This window comes from Lepidochelys kempii, chromosome 8 (genome assembly GCF_965140285.1).
Source record: "Lepidochelys kempii isolate rLepKem1 chromosome 8, rLepKem1.hap1, whole genome shotgun sequence".
NCBI classification, from domain to species: Eukaryota; Metazoa; Chordata; order Testudines; family Cheloniidae; genus Lepidochelys; species Lepidochelys kempii.
The window spans coordinates 82,431,020-82,446,422 of record NC_136387.1 but is presented as its reverse complement, the minus strand read 5'-3'; the positions used below and the strand labels follow the sequence as shown (position 1 = coordinate 82,446,422).

General features: G+C 39.1%; 1 protein-coding gene across 1 annotated transcript in view; it reads right to left on the bottom strand.

The window, feature by feature from the left end:
* LOC140916576 (vitellogenin-1) overlaps positions 1-15,403 on the bottom strand; it is a 44,482-nt gene that overhangs the window by 15,817 nt on the left and 13,262 nt on the right. Inside the window, exons 12-20 of the mRNA XM_073358233.2 lie at positions 13,139-13,356; positions 12,944-13,041; positions 9,822-9,946; positions 9,622-9,723; positions 9,421-9,540; positions 8,969-9,158; positions 8,790-8,883; positions 8,487-8,672; positions 2,602-2,746 (exon numbers count right to left, since the gene is read on the bottom strand). Coding sequence (XP_073214334.2) covers positions 2,602-2,746; positions 8,487-8,672; positions 8,790-8,883; positions 8,969-9,158; positions 9,421-9,540; positions 9,622-9,723; positions 9,822-9,946; positions 12,944-13,041; positions 13,139-13,356 — 1,278 coding nt within the window. The remainder of the gene's footprint in view (positions 1-2,601; positions 2,747-8,486; positions 8,673-8,789; positions 8,884-8,968; positions 9,159-9,420; positions 9,541-9,621; positions 9,724-9,821; positions 9,947-12,943; positions 13,042-13,138; positions 13,357-15,403) is intronic.

Sequence of the window (15,403 nt, the reverse complement as noted above, 5' to 3'; positions counted from 1 at the left end):
ACTACAAGTTTCATCAGCTAAGAAAGCCACAAAGATCTCCTAGATGGCCAAAGTGGATGCTTCCCCTAAGCATTCCATACATGGCAATCAATGGTTCCAAAGGACCCACTGAATTACAGTTAAGAGGTTGGAACTAAATCTGTGCAATGAGATTTATGGTTTCCCTGAGCAATGAAACTAACACCTAAAGAGAGAGAACTATGAGTTTCCACCAGCCAGGTACACAGTGCCTCTTTAAATGTAGTAAAAGGGTTACAACCAATTTTACTTTTTCAGAAATGAGTAAATACTTCACATTTTTGTGGACTGCCTGACAAGATTCCTCAGTCATCAGAGGCATACTCTAAAAATAGAGCTTTTAATGGTAACTCTTTCTTTTGTAGGTAAATTCCGACTATGCTGCGAATTGTTCAAGTTAGGGTCATCATTTAGTTACGGTTTATTTAGCGGCAGTTCAACAGTCAGGGCCAGATTCTGTGCTGCAGCTCTCCACAGACTCAGCAGAGAGGCACAGACTAGGAGGATTCAACTTGTTTTAGTGCCACAGGGGCTGCTCTATCTTATATACTCCTGGGGGAATTCTGCGCCACTGCATGCATGCATAACTAATGAGTCATGCATATTTTTAATTTTTTTGCGCTTAAAAAAGCTTCGGCTGAAAAGTTGCTGCAGTTCTGCCTTTTGTCCACCAGAGAGTGCTGTGGCGATAGAACACAACAGTAACTCCCAGAAGAAAATAACTTCTGCAGTTCTGCCTTTTTCCCACCAGAGTGTGCTGTGGCGATAGAAAACAGCAGCAGCTCCCAGCCAGCTAGGGAAGAGAAAGAGCCTGTAGAGCCTTCTTCATAGAGGGCCAAGTCAGGAGACAGGGGCTATGAGGAGACAGACAGTATGGGCGCTGGTGGGGTCAGACAGGGGATCATAAGGGCTAGTGGGGAAGGATCGACTGGGGCGGGGGCTGAATGGGAATGGAGGCACATGGCCACAGAGGAAAGGGAGGTGCAGAGCCACATGGTGATGGGGAAGGGGGTGCAGAGCTACATAGGTTCATAGGGTGTCTGAGTGGGGGCACAGAGACACATGGGGACGGGATGGGGGTGAAGAGCCACGTGGAGATGGGGAGAGTGGGTATCTGAGTGGAAGTGGGGGGACACATGTGCCTGAATGAATGGGAGAGGTTAGGGGTCAACCAGGATGTATATGGGGGAAGATCCCTAACAGTCCCTCTCCCCTCCCCTCCAAAAAAAACCCCTGTTCCATACTTTTCCCACCCATACCCAACAACCCTCTAAGTTCACACCCAAGCAATTATTTTATCTCAGCAATTATTTTCCTCTCACTCAGATCCTCCGTTACCCCTGGCTCCTTCCAGCCTTTGCACTGCTTCTGAGGGGTGCAGGAAATATGGTTCTGTATTGTAGTTTAAATGAATTAATACTCAGAGTAATAATACAGACGCTCCCCAGGTTACAAAAGAGCCGACTTACACAAATTTGCACTTACAGAAAAAGCTCCATAAGCCAGAAATAGGATTTTCGAGTCGCGGAAATTTTTGTGTAACGTACGGGTGTACGTTTCTGACTTATGCAAAATTCGAGTTACACAAGGCTTTCCAGAACGGAATGATTGCGTAAGCTGGGGAGTGTCTGTATGCGTAGTAAGTAATCTCTTTGTCAAAAAACATTTTCTGAATCTTTTGCTGTTGTCTGTTATAGAAATACTTGCTAAAGGTATTTTGAAATAAATGACCAAAAATAATTGAAACTGGTGTGATTATACTGTGTTATTTTGACAAATAAAATATGCAGAATTTTAAAATATCCGGTGCAGAATTTTTTATTTTTTGGTGCAGAATTCCCCCAGAAGTACTTATAGCAGCCTCCCTATGATTGCCTATAGGCTTTTTCACAGCAAAGCACTATGGCCACTCTCCTTTGGATCCCCATCCCACCCAGGAGCCAATTGCCAACATACCCCTCTGGCAGAGGCTGTGAGGGGTTCAGTACAGTGCTGTGTACACCATCCTGTGTTGCTCTTACACTGGAGAAATTCTCCTTAGGGCCATTGTGCCTCCTATACGTTACTAGAGCATCACGAAGACACTGGAATAGGAAGCCCTTACTGAAAACTGTGTCCCCAAAATGGAATTATATTCAGTCATTTGACTTGTCACAAAAACAGACAGTCATCCTGAATCAGAAATGCCCCATTCCTCAACATCATATTTCATTTCTACCTGTTGAATAATCCAGCCATTGCCTCGTGGAACATTTTGTGACCCCCCTGCTAATTTACAGGAAGGCTACATGAGAGTTATAATGCATTTAAAGGGTTGTGGGCCTTTCCCATAGGAAATGCTAAAATTAATTATTCAACAAAATGCTATAGTTTCTAAAAACAATTATTTTAGCCTGACACTGTGATTAAATTCCAGATTTCTTTACTATTGGGTTATTTTTGCCTCAATGTTGTACTTGATTCATTTTGAAAAAAATAACACCAGTCAGAAACCATTAATACAAAATTCACTTCTGGATAAAGGAGATAATCTTACACTGATCAAAAAAACAAAAGGAGTGTTCAAAATCCAATATGTGTTACCCTTATTTTATCACTCTCGCCTGATGCGGAACCTGAATCGAAGGACAGCTTCATTATGTCAGGCACTGCCTCAGGTAGAAGAACCGGCGTCATCTTAGTGGCAGCTAAGTCTTCAAGATTTCGTGTAACAGCATATGTCTTAGACCTGAAGAATAAACATGAAGGGGAATGTTGTATCAATAAGCACTTCTGAGGAAAAAATCTGAATTACATCTTGTGGCATGTACTTAGCAATAAACATCCTACCTTGCAAATTACTTCACAGATATTTACAGCAGTCATCCTGCTAGTGAGATTGTCAAGCTCTATAAAGGCTGCAGAGAAATGTAGACCAACATTTTCAAAGTTGGGTGCAAACATTTAGGCCCCTTTGTTCATACTTAGGCTCTTAAATATGTGGCTTGATTTTCAGAGGTGCTGCACACCTGCCTGCACCAATCATTGAAAGCAGTGGGATCTGTGCATGTAAGCACATTGGAAAATGGGGCCACTTAGTTTGGTGCCTAGCTATGGATTTAATTGCTTAGCTTTTGGCTCCCATGTTTGGAAATTATGGTCTTCTTTTTAATTTTCAAAAAGAAAAGGAGTACTTGTGGCACCTTAGAGACTAACCAATTTATTTGAGCATGAGCTTTCGTGAGCTACAGCTCACTTCATCAGATGAAGTGAGCTGTAGCTCACGAAAGCTCATGCTCAAATAAATTGGTTAGTCTCTAAGGTGCCACAAGTACTCCTTTTCTTTTTGCGAATACAGACTAACACGGCTGTTCCTCTGAAACCTTTTTAATTTTCAAAATTTTACATAGCCTAGAAAAGACACACTTGGGATACTTGTTACTAAATGGTTACTTCATTCTCTCTTTTTTATCATTAAAATAATAAACACCAGGGAAAGTATGCCATGAAATGTAAATTCTTGTGTGACATATATTAACAATGCCGTTGAAGAGAGGCACCAAGAGTCACCTGAATAAGACATCCGCAACTTGCTGCAACTGCATTATTGCTAGAATCACTGCTTTCCCCAGATCATCAGAACTTTATTTACATAGTAATATTCGGTACAGAGGTTCCTAAGATGTGGTCTATGGACTGCTGGTGGTCCATGGGCACTTGGATCTGGTACTAGTAACGTGGGATGAGATTCTGTATTGCACCTTTCAGAGGCTCAGAATGAGAGGGGGGCTGAGGTGGCTTTAAGCCACCTTTGTGCCTTCCCAATCCTGTGCTGCTCCATGACCGGGAGAATCCTCCTCCACCCAGATGTGGGGCTTTTAAAGTCTCTTTACACCTCTCCAGCCCTTTTACTTGGTGTAAGGGGGCTCACACAGAGATGAGGATCTTACCTCTGGTGCTTGCTCTTTATTTCTAGCTGTTTAATAACATTAAAATACAACTAAAAATACCTTATGTATGCTCCTAACGTTTCTTTTTCATGTCAGCAATAGCTGTAGCTACCACAGGGTTGTTATGGGATTGTGAATGAGAGGAGGTGGCCTGCCTGACTGCAAATGGAGAGATGGCCTATGAGATGATCTCTATTATAATGAGGTCCACACTGTGTGAAAGTCTGAGAGCTCTCAATCTCCCCTATTTGAAAGGTGAATTTGTATTCATTTGATGGTGCTCTCTTCCTCTTGAAGACTGTTGCCATGCTGCTGTGCACTGTAAAGCACACAATTGCACTTCATGTGGAACACCTCAATAAAACATGTGTCACCCAGGGGGGCTTTGTTTGCTTTTCCTGCTCTTCAGTTTTAGATAAGGACATGACAGCAATGCTCCATGCCGAGAGTGAGTAGAACCTTGAAGAGTGGAATCTGAAGTGAAATATTCTTCCTAACAAGCGGAGTGGATAAAAGAAAATACAAATCAACATGCAATTCAGATGGCTCATCTGGATAAGGGGGACAAAAGAAAAAGCAAGTGGCTTTTATTTCAGTCCCATTCAATAATTTAAATGACCACTGAACAGCAGGCTGGGTCTCCAGGCACAACGCTCTCCTATTCCTTTTTTTTTTTTTTAAGTATTATTTTTTTATGCCAATAGTCTACTCCTGCCACCTAATGAAAGCGGCAGATCAATTCCTCCCTGTTGTGCTCAGAGAGCTGACAATGCAGCTGCATCAGAGGTGACACGTGTCAATGTCTGCAGAATCACACAGCACAGTAAAAACAGGCTGCAAGAGCCAGCTCTGGCTCTTTAACAAGAAAAAAACCAGTTACAAAGAGGGCCTACAGCTAGGGTATGAAAGAATCTGTTCTCTGTGATCCTCACACAAGGGAGAAAATAAAAGGGAGATTTTTCCAATATATGTATTAGTGTATTCTTGGATAAGAGAAGAAGCTGTTCATTTATCTGTGATATAATAGCAGCCAAATTCAATATGTGTGTGGGCGGGGGGCTGGGGGGGCGGGGGCGCAATTCTGTTGAAGTGGGCTCGTTTATGTCAGCAGCGAGTGTTGTCCTAAGTACTTAGCATAGGGGGAAAAAAGAGCTATATATAAATACGTTTCATTATTAAAAAAAGTCTTTATTAATTTTAAAACAAGGTTATGACACTACCTATAAGAACTACAAAAATGATACGCAAGTAACAAACCTATGGCCAAATTCTGATCTCATGTGCACCAGTGAAAAGCCAAAGTACCTCAGCTGAAATCCACAGAATTACTCCTCATTAATACCAGGAAAAATTAATTCAGAATCTGGCACAAGAATGTTACAAAAATAAAGTCTTGAACAGGTATGGCACTTCCCTCCCACACGCGCACACCACATCTCCCAAGCAATGTCTTGCACCACACATTGGCATACTTGTGTGCTCCTTTCTAGGAGAGTGAAATTATCCCATGTCACATAAACTTCTGCAATTCTGTCATTAATCTTATTTATAAGAGGCTCCTGTGAAGCAATGTCTGCCAGGCCAACATACAATTTTTTAAAAACTGGGACACAGCATTATTCAAGTGAATGTATATATTTCAATAGCTTGTCATTATGAATATGAGATACATTTTCAAAGTGTGTAGTGCATTCTCTGGCATCTCTCCATATATATACTTTAAGCACAAGGCTCTGATTTCCCCCAAAGCTTATTTACATTTCTTCCTGTAAATGTTACAGGAAAAAATATGTTTTTAAGTGGCCATTTGCTGGCAAGCTGAATATAATACCAATAAATATGCAAAGCCCAATAAGTGTGTGAAAAAGGTTTTAAAAATACCTAGGATTTGTATTATTTCTCAAATTCAGTTTAATTTTGATTGGATTGGATTGAAGCAATGCTTTGTATTTTTCATGTAGTATTATTAATGGGTAGTTGTGATATGTGTTGAAAAGGGAGTCTGAGTCCTAAATTTACCGTCTTGTCTTGGGGCTTCAGTGTCTTTATCATCAACACTTTAAACCAATTCTTCAGAAGTCAGTGATTTCTCATCTGGGTTTTTATTTGCTGCTGGAGTCTCATGCATCTCACAATTCTCACAGATATAATGTACCAGCCTTGATAATATTGAACCAGATTTTCCTCACAGTTACATCCGCACGGAAGTCTGGTTGCTCTCAAAGCATGGGTGCCAGGAGATAGTAATGCTAGCTTCCCCATGCAGCCAATTATCTTGTCACTATCTGTAATGTCACAGTAAGGTCTCAGTGCAGGTTGGTTGGACTAAGTGACCTTTTAAGGTCTCTTTCAGCCCTGTGTTTCTATGATTCCTAGTTAGCTCACTACTGTGAAGTCCATAAAGGATGAGTCAAAGTGCCATATTGTAAAATATAGTTTAATTATGAAGGCCGCTCAAAAATGGTCTAAAGAGCAAACGCTTCCAACTTCTCAGCTTCCCCTTTAGAACCATTCCCAGTGGTTTCTTTAACAGAGGCTACAAAGCTAACTAGGTAAACAGTGTCAGAACATTTCCAAAATATTGAATCCAATAGATTTCTTATAACTTGACAGGAAGCATTGAATTATTCAAAATATCATGCAAAACAAATACATATTAAATTAAGGTTTCCTGCTAATTCTCCATATATTGGCTTAATATTTATCCTCTTACCTTTAAGATTTTACTTGTTTCAGAAGTACTTTGGTGACATGGTTCAATGTTCTGTTCTCTAATCATTCCCCTTATGTGCACATTGTTTCATTCTGAGTGCATATGCCATTACTCACTTGTTTTGTAGCATAGTTTTGAAATGCTTTTATAAGCATAAGAAAAACTGATGGTGGTAAAACTTTGCTCATCTTTGCTAGAGTCTATACCATTAATTTAAATGTTTGATTAGGCATTATCTAATTATTTCTATCTAAGATTATTTCAGGTGACATATAAATTACTGTGCTGTGATACTTAGAGGTGAGCAAGGGGAAGTGGTTTGAATAGGAATTCTAATCCCACAGTCCTAATGCTGGCTCACTTTCTGACCTGGCTCACATTTCTGTGTCTCAGTTTCCTTTTCTGACAGACAGGGAAAATAACTTTTACTTGTTTTGCAGGAGTGTTGTATGTTAGTTAAAGTTTGTATAACAATTTGAAGCTCCAGGTAAATGTTTAGCATTATTATTAATATTCATTATTATTATTTATTTCTTTAATATTCCCTTTAACCTGTCCCACACTGGGACCTACTGAGCGTGTTTGGCATAAATATCCCTTTCTAGCTGAATTCAGGAACAGACATGTGGTCCATGCAAGAGACTGAACAAATAACTTTGGGCCATGGCTCCTTTGAAGCTCTTGCACAGATAACTGATGATCTGTCAACTGTGGAAGAACTCACCCCTCTGTTTAGGCACCTGGAGTGCTTCCTGAGCATGTTCACTGGAACCCCCAAAATCATTGTGGGGAACCTGGTTATGATCACTCTTGATGGAGTGAAAGATTCATCCTTGGAGGAGGGTGTAATACAGAATGCCTAAGAAGAAAGTTTGTGATCATAACAGGGAGAGGGGACTTTTAAGGGCAAATAATGATCAGCCTCCATGGCTGCTAAACTGAAGAGGCCTGCAGAGCTTCCAGGAGCCAGCAGCCATGAATGCTAACTTCAGGGGGGTCAAACACTGAATTCTTTTGTCGCTGCCATATTCCTAGAACAGAAACTTGTTAACATTTCTGGGCATTGTAGATTTCTGTTGGTGGTGGCACTTTTTCCTTTGTGATGAATTTTCAGCCTGGCTTTCTGTGTTTTTTGAATGTGAACATTTTCCTAAGCTTTGGTCTGCTGCTTTGATTCCTTGGACACACTCTTTTTTTATTCCCTGCCTCTCTTTGTATTTCTATCTGTTTTTGCCTCTTTGGCATCGGGCTACAATAGTTTTCCAGAGTGTTTTGCAGTTGCATGCAATGGTAGTAAATCAAGTAGACCTATGAGGCAAGAAGATCAAATGCCCACCACAGGAAAACCAGATTAAAACACAAGAAATGCCAAATGCTGGACAATTTTAAAACACTGAATGTGTGTGTGTGTGTATGTGTGATTAGCAATGTGTTCCCATTATAATCAATGGGATTTATTCTGCTTAAACCTAACCTTATATTGTGTAGTTATTTGAGAGAAAAATGATGAAATGAATGTTATAAACAGCTTGGGCCTAAAGGTGGTTTAAAAGAGAAAAGCAAGTGAAGACCACTGGAGAGAAGTGGCATTTATTTAAGCATAATTTTTGATTCAAGGCATTTATTCTATAATAAGTAAGTAATGCCGGAGAGTGCCAGTCAGCCAAATTATTTGCATGGGGTGATTCCTAAAAAGGAAATGCATTTTATTTTCAAAAGATTCCTTTCTGCATTACTACATAGGAAGATAATATAATATCACCAAACTGATATAACCTGATATGAGAAAGTTCAGAAATCCCAATCGTAAAACAGATGCAGCTTACCTTAGAGTAATGACATCAGTTTCCTGGCTGCATGGTGGGATTTCCAATTTGAAATTCTTATCCTTAATATTCACAGTAGCTGCAATGTTCATAGGGAGATTTACATTCACTTTAGCATGTGCCTCCAATCCAGCTTGGAACAGGTGTGTATTAGTTCCCATTACAAAGATCATGTCCTTGACCATGCTGAAAAATTAGAACAACATGGTGAAGTTGCATGCATACAGTAAAGAGTTAACAGATACTTACAACTGCCCTGTGCATTTGGAAATATGATCATTTTATTTTCTACTAAATTTTTACCTTAGGGTCAGCTTGGATCGCACTTTAATATTGGCATTAAGTAAGTCAGCCAGTTTGAAATCGGAACTTGGAGTTGGTGAAATCTGTGCTTGAACTATTGTAAAGAAAGAAAAGAACATGAATCCATGTAAAAAATACCTAGAAGTCCTGCATGCCACTTGCTTTTCAATTTGCCTTACCACTTCCTGCAACATTTGTGAAAGAAGCATGATACAAGCTTGTCTCCATTGGGAATCCAATACACGTAGGCACAATGCGACGGATTTCTGCAGACAACAAAGCTTTTGACCACTGGATCCCTACACCACTTTGAAGATGATTTATGAATCTTTTTATTGAGGGAATTTTTTCTTCTGGTCCATACATTGCCTGCAATTATAGATTTGCCCTGTTTAAATAAGTAGAACTTGAATAACATAGTACATGTCACAAATTATGCTCCAGGAGAAAATCTGCCAGCAGTGATAATAATTACTGTTGATCAAAGTTTGAACTTATTGTACATGATCAAATCCTTACAGCAAAACATCTCATGAGTGTAAAGTTAAAAAAAAAAAAGGAAAGAGAAAAAAAAAGAAACAGTATTTTAAGCCGTTTGATCATGGGTCTGAAGGTACTATCAAAGAGCTACCTGCAATAGAGTTTGCATGGAATCCTTATCAAGTGCACCAAAGAAGATTTCTTGTCCAAACATCTTCATGTAGCCTGCCGCAAGAGGTTTATCACTGGTCTGTGCCTTCCAGTCAGAGAGCTGCGTGACAAGAAGTTTGTTAGAATGTTCCTGGCGTTGGTAGGATTAACCCCTTACTACATTTTTTTCCTGCAAACGCACCGTTTTCAGAACTTCCCTCACATCAAATGCACTGTCAGAATCACTGTCAGGTAAGTGTCTTTTCGCTAACATCTCCTGCAGTCTTTCAGCTCTCAGTCCCACCTGTGTAAAGAAGTAAATCATAAATGAAAAAAGAAGTGTGGGAGGGATAACAAAACAGTGATATTAATCAGAGAAAAATTGTGGGAACGCCCATTTACCTCCAAAGGTTCAGCAATGTGTCCAACGAAATGGGCCCTGAATTTGGACAATGCTATTGATGGGAATATGCTGCCTACATTATTCAGTGTCAAAAATTGGGCTGCCATTCCAATCATAAGAGACTCTAAAGAGAAAGGAAAATATACAGTAAAACGCAAGCTCAGTTAGTTTTTAAAACCACAGAGTGCAGACTGTATCAATTTACTTATTGCATAATATGAGCAATACAGCATGACATGAGAGAGGCCAGAAGTCCCAGTAATAAAACTGATGGCATAAAACTGTCATAAACAGAATATTCTGCATATCTGAACTATTAATGGACAAAATTACAACTCCCCTGCTCCTTGCATAGCAATTATTCTATTTTTTCAATTGCTTCTGCTATATCATTTACATCCGGTCAGATTCTGTAACATCAGCTTATGAGGTGCATTTACAAGACATCATTCAATGTAACTTGACAATGGGGATCAGGAATTGAAACAGATTTGCCATCCTTTGCTAACAGTTCAGGGAAAGTGATATAGATGTCCTATCAGGACAGATGGTGAGGTGTAGATGTGTCTCCCAAATTACTCTAAGGCAGTTAAATACATCTAGTAATAAATGTTGTAACTCCTTACATGAAGTGGCACTAATTGCTCAGTAATTGTTAACTGTCTAGTAAATACAGAGCAATGTAATTTATATGTATTTCCTGTTCTTTAGCTTTATCATGCACAATGGGGCAGATACTAGGGCATGGTTAATCTGTCGGATGGTTCTGTGCTAAGGTGGTTTAAAGCTCATCTTTGCACTCCCTTGATCTTGGTGCAGCTCTGTCCAGTTTAGTCCCTGTGCTGTGTGAAAGCAGCCTCAAGGTTCTTCTAAAAAAGCTGGGCTTCAACCACAAGACCAAAACCATATGTGAGAACCAGGATATCACAGGAGCATCCCTACTACACCTCCGTTCCTCCAGCTATGTCCACTCTTCCCTTGTTACACCAGCAGCGGCTAGTATGAGTGGCTGAAGAACTCCTATGTTAGATCTCTGCCACTGGAGGATCACCCTTACTTTGGAATTATACTTGACATACTGGTTAAACTGGCTTTAGGACCAGACAACACCAACAATGTAGCACAAAGTTGAATAAACTTTACCGAGACCCTATGTTGCTGCAATCCCACTACATAACACAGGAATCTAATGGAGAAAGGACTGGAGGCAACAAACTAAGCCATCAGGAGCTATAATTTTCATACTGTTCTCAATACAGCCAAGAGATGTCATTTTAGTGTGTAATGATCCCACATTGGATCACCCACTAAGGAGTAAATCTGGGGCTTTCAATGCCAGAAACACAGGTCTCTACCAATTGAGATAGGTCCATTAGCTAGTAGCATTAGTACTCTATTATCCTTTATATGAACCAGTCACTGATGTAGGACATGACACTTAGCCAGTGTATTACAGGTGCATATTGTCTACATTCTAGGCCATGAAATCTTGTTGTTAATCCAAACATTGCTCCTACTGACGCTTAATAAGAATTGCTGCTTATAAATGATTAGATGATTACACAAAATGTATTAACTTGAAGAGAGCATCAGTGTGTGTCAGTAACTCATACAGCTTGAGTATCAAATATTTTTAGTTTTCTGAGAAGGTATTTACCAATATTTACCAATGGAAAATCGTGTCGGCACAGTCATATGATGCACTGTAGCCATTATAGCTAGAGAGATGTGGATACATATAAATTTATCTGACTAGATGACATATCTCGAGGAAGACTGAGAGACTGATAGAAAAAAACAGTGCTGACAAAAAGCAATGCTCAAAAAAATGAAACCCTAAAATATTAATATATGTGTTTTATTTAATTCTGTAATAATTTTTAGAGTATCTCCCTGAATGCATTTTAAAAAGTACAAAAGTTCACATAGCACGTATTAGTGACTGTATTTCTTCAGCCACTCTCTGTCTGCATCTCCAAGGTAGCAAACATGTGTATCATATATTACTGTGGTCGCTGTGGTGTGTACTATACTTATTTTCATTGTAGAGCAGATTAAATGGTCATGTAAAATACATGAAATAAAGGCAGAGCAATAACAAACACTACCAAGGCTTTGCAATAAAATAATAACATAATAATAATAATAAATTAATAATACTCAATAACAACAAAATACATCTACAGTTATCACTCTAGGTTTAGAATGTTTCAAAGACTTGTTTTTCATTGATTTTTTACAAAAGTAGCTTTAAATATCCTGATGAGTTACAAAAGTGATAAAAACATCCAAATACAGAGGGACTGTGTTTATAGATATAAGTCCCCTAGTCTGCCAGCTACGTATGCCAAATTGTTGGGGCTGTCATGGTCATTTGTACGGGGGCACCACTTAAATAATCGCCATTATAAAATATAACTTGCATGAAAATAGCTAGAATTTGGTTGAGCAAGCATGTGTCTTCTTATCATGCTCTCTCTCTTCATACAGCTAACGGCCATACATTGCCTATGACCTGTGCATGAAACTCCCATGGACAGGAGTGGCATATCAATAGGATTCCATGCATGGATCTACTGTATTGTACAGGGGAATTAAGGGTATGATGGTGCAAGCAAAAGCTGTGGACGTAAATCTTAGTTGTTCATGGGAAAAAGAAATGTTTGTGTCTGAATATTTTCAAACTTGAATGCTTAAATATGGGCACCTATTTTCAGAAGTGTTGAACATTCACAGCTGCATTTGAATTCAGGGGGAGTTGTGGAGGCTCAGCACTTTTAGAAATCAGACCACTTATATTCAGTTTTGGTGCCCAACCATGGTTTGAAAACTTGGCCTATGTTTGCATTGTTCCTAGCCCATCATGGAAGCTATATTGGGCTGGCTGTGTACAACGTAAAATGCACATGTATATAAATTTCTTTAAAAGGAAGATCCTTAGCTATGGCATCATATTCCTGATGATGGAAGAATTTGCAGGTGCAATGTGCAACTGACAAGCAGTTCAGGAATCTATAGAACTGGGCCCATGGCTTCTATGCTTCCCCCGACCCTTAACTTATGTATATTTTATTTCAAAGCCTACAGGTGATTAATATAGTTGGAGAAATCGGAGCCTTACCTCTAAACATACTAAAGCGGAAAACTTTGCTGAACCGATAGCCAGGTCTGTCAAGTTTGGGGCTGAGTATTCTGATAGCCATTCTGCAGGCAGAAGCCCTGAAAGATTCAGTGAATTGTACCATATTAACGTCTCTGTTGCAGTTAGCAGGAAAGCAAGTTTCTTTTTTAGAGAAATAATGTGTAGTCCCCTTACACGACTTGGAGATCCGGAGCTGTACTTGTGCCCAGAGCCCTCAGGGAAGTAAAGATGAAACTTGCCACTTGCATGCTAGGTTCTTTTAGCATAGCATTAGCTAAAGTCACCAAGACAGGAAGACCTGGTTTGGTTTGAAGCAGAACAAATGCAGCAATCATTCGGACTTGAGGATTAATTTTGTGGTTTAGGAACAACTCCAGGGTAATATCTTGTACCTGAAAATAGGAAATAGAATTTTAAGTTTCTGTATGTTTGAACATTTGCAATTAACTATTCATCTTTTCCCATCCTTTACCATAACTGCAGTACAAGTCTTGTGTTAGAAATAAAATCCATGCTTTATTTTTTCCATTTAATTCTTGCAAGTAATGTGGCAACAAAGTTCATAATTTTAAGTTCAGAAGGGACCATTATGACCATCTAGTTTGACCTTATCGGGCCAAAGGACCTCATCCAATGCATTTTGCATGAAACCCAGAACTTCTGTTTGAGCTATAGCAATTCCTTTAAAAAGCTAGTCAATCTTGGCTTAAAGACTTCAAGTGATGAAGAACCCACCACCTACCTTGTAAGTTGTTCCAGTGGTTAGTTACCCTGAATGTGCCTTTATTTTTAGTTTGAATTTGTCTAGCTTCAACTTCCAGCCACTGGATCTCATTATAGCTTTGTCTGCTAGACTGAGCAGCCCTTCTACTATCAGAAATCTCTTCCCCACATAGATACTTGTAGATTCTCAGCTTGATCCAAAGTACTTTAATGCTCAAGCTCTAACTGACCTGATGTTAACTCAATGATGTGGATTAGCAAATGTTAAAATAAAAGTGACTACAAGGATGCAAATATTTCCAAAATGTACACAACTATTTCAAATTAAGCAATGAAATGAAAGGGCACTTGGTAGGAATGATTAGTGCAAATTTGTGTGTGTAGTAAACCACAAACCTGGGATCCCATTGTTTCTCATACAGTGGAACACCCAGTCATGGGCATTAAAATACGTCACATTAGGGTTTTTCCAGAAAGTGCATAATAAATGTAATGAAATAACTGCCTCGGCCACATGAGGAGTGCTGGGCTCAGGGGGAATCACAGCCACAGTACTGCTTTGAAACACCAAAGCAGCTTTTTCTTTTCCACTGAAGAAGAAACCATGGCTCAACCCCCATCTCCCTGCTTATATATCTCATGTAACCTAGCAGCTGTTTCCTTATTTTTTCTGCTAAAAACACACCCTGGAGCGGCTAACCCTGGAGCCAATATATGGGATCAAGACAACATGTACAAAAATTGGGTATAACAGAAACCCTGATAAAGCCTCAGTGGGATGTTGTGAAGCTGACGTAAAGATTAATTAAAACCGTATAATTTTTTTTTTGTTTAGAAAAAGAAAAGAAAACAACAATATTCCACCCTGAGTGATTAAAAAGGAATCTTGAACGTAAGTAAAACTTGAAAACATAAGGTTTCTGGTTTAGAATAAGACTGTTTTCAGGTGAGAGGAGCCGTAAAGCCAGATCTGTGGAGTAAGAGACTATTTTGTGCTGTCTGATCAGAATGTAATTCAAAGACAAAAGTCACATTTAATAAATGTTCTGTTTATGGCTTAAACACACACAATGTCTATACATTAATAATTAGGATTCAAATCTGCAGTATCTATTAGATATCAATATCTATCTAAGATATGGCCCTGATTAATGATTAGATGTGACACTTAATCTATAAAAAGAAAAGGAGTACTTGTGGCACCTTAGAGACTAACCAATTTATTTGAGCATAAGCTTTCGTGAGCTACAGCTCACTTCATCCAATGCAGTGAGCTGTAGCTCACGAAAGCTTATGCTCAAATAAACTTGTTAGTCTCTAAGGTGCCACAAGTACTCCTTTTCTTTTTGTGGATACAGACTAACACGGCTGTTACTCTGAAACCTGACTTAATCTATAGTTAATATAAATCTTTGGAAAACCTTGCTTTGTGGGTTCTCTCTGACACCAGTGTTGAAATAACCCTAAATACATTTTGATCTGTAACTTATCTCTCATGTATCTTTGGAAAATAAGATTTTAAAATGCAAATGCTGATAACAACCCAACAACAGAATAATGAACGTATCCATATACTAAGCTATTCCGTGCATTCTGAAATACTGAAGATGAATGTGTCATATGGAATTGGAGGTTCCCACTCATGAATAATGGAACTAATGTAAAGAAAACCACCAGATGTATGTATGAAATGCCACCCCTGTCTTGCAACAAATA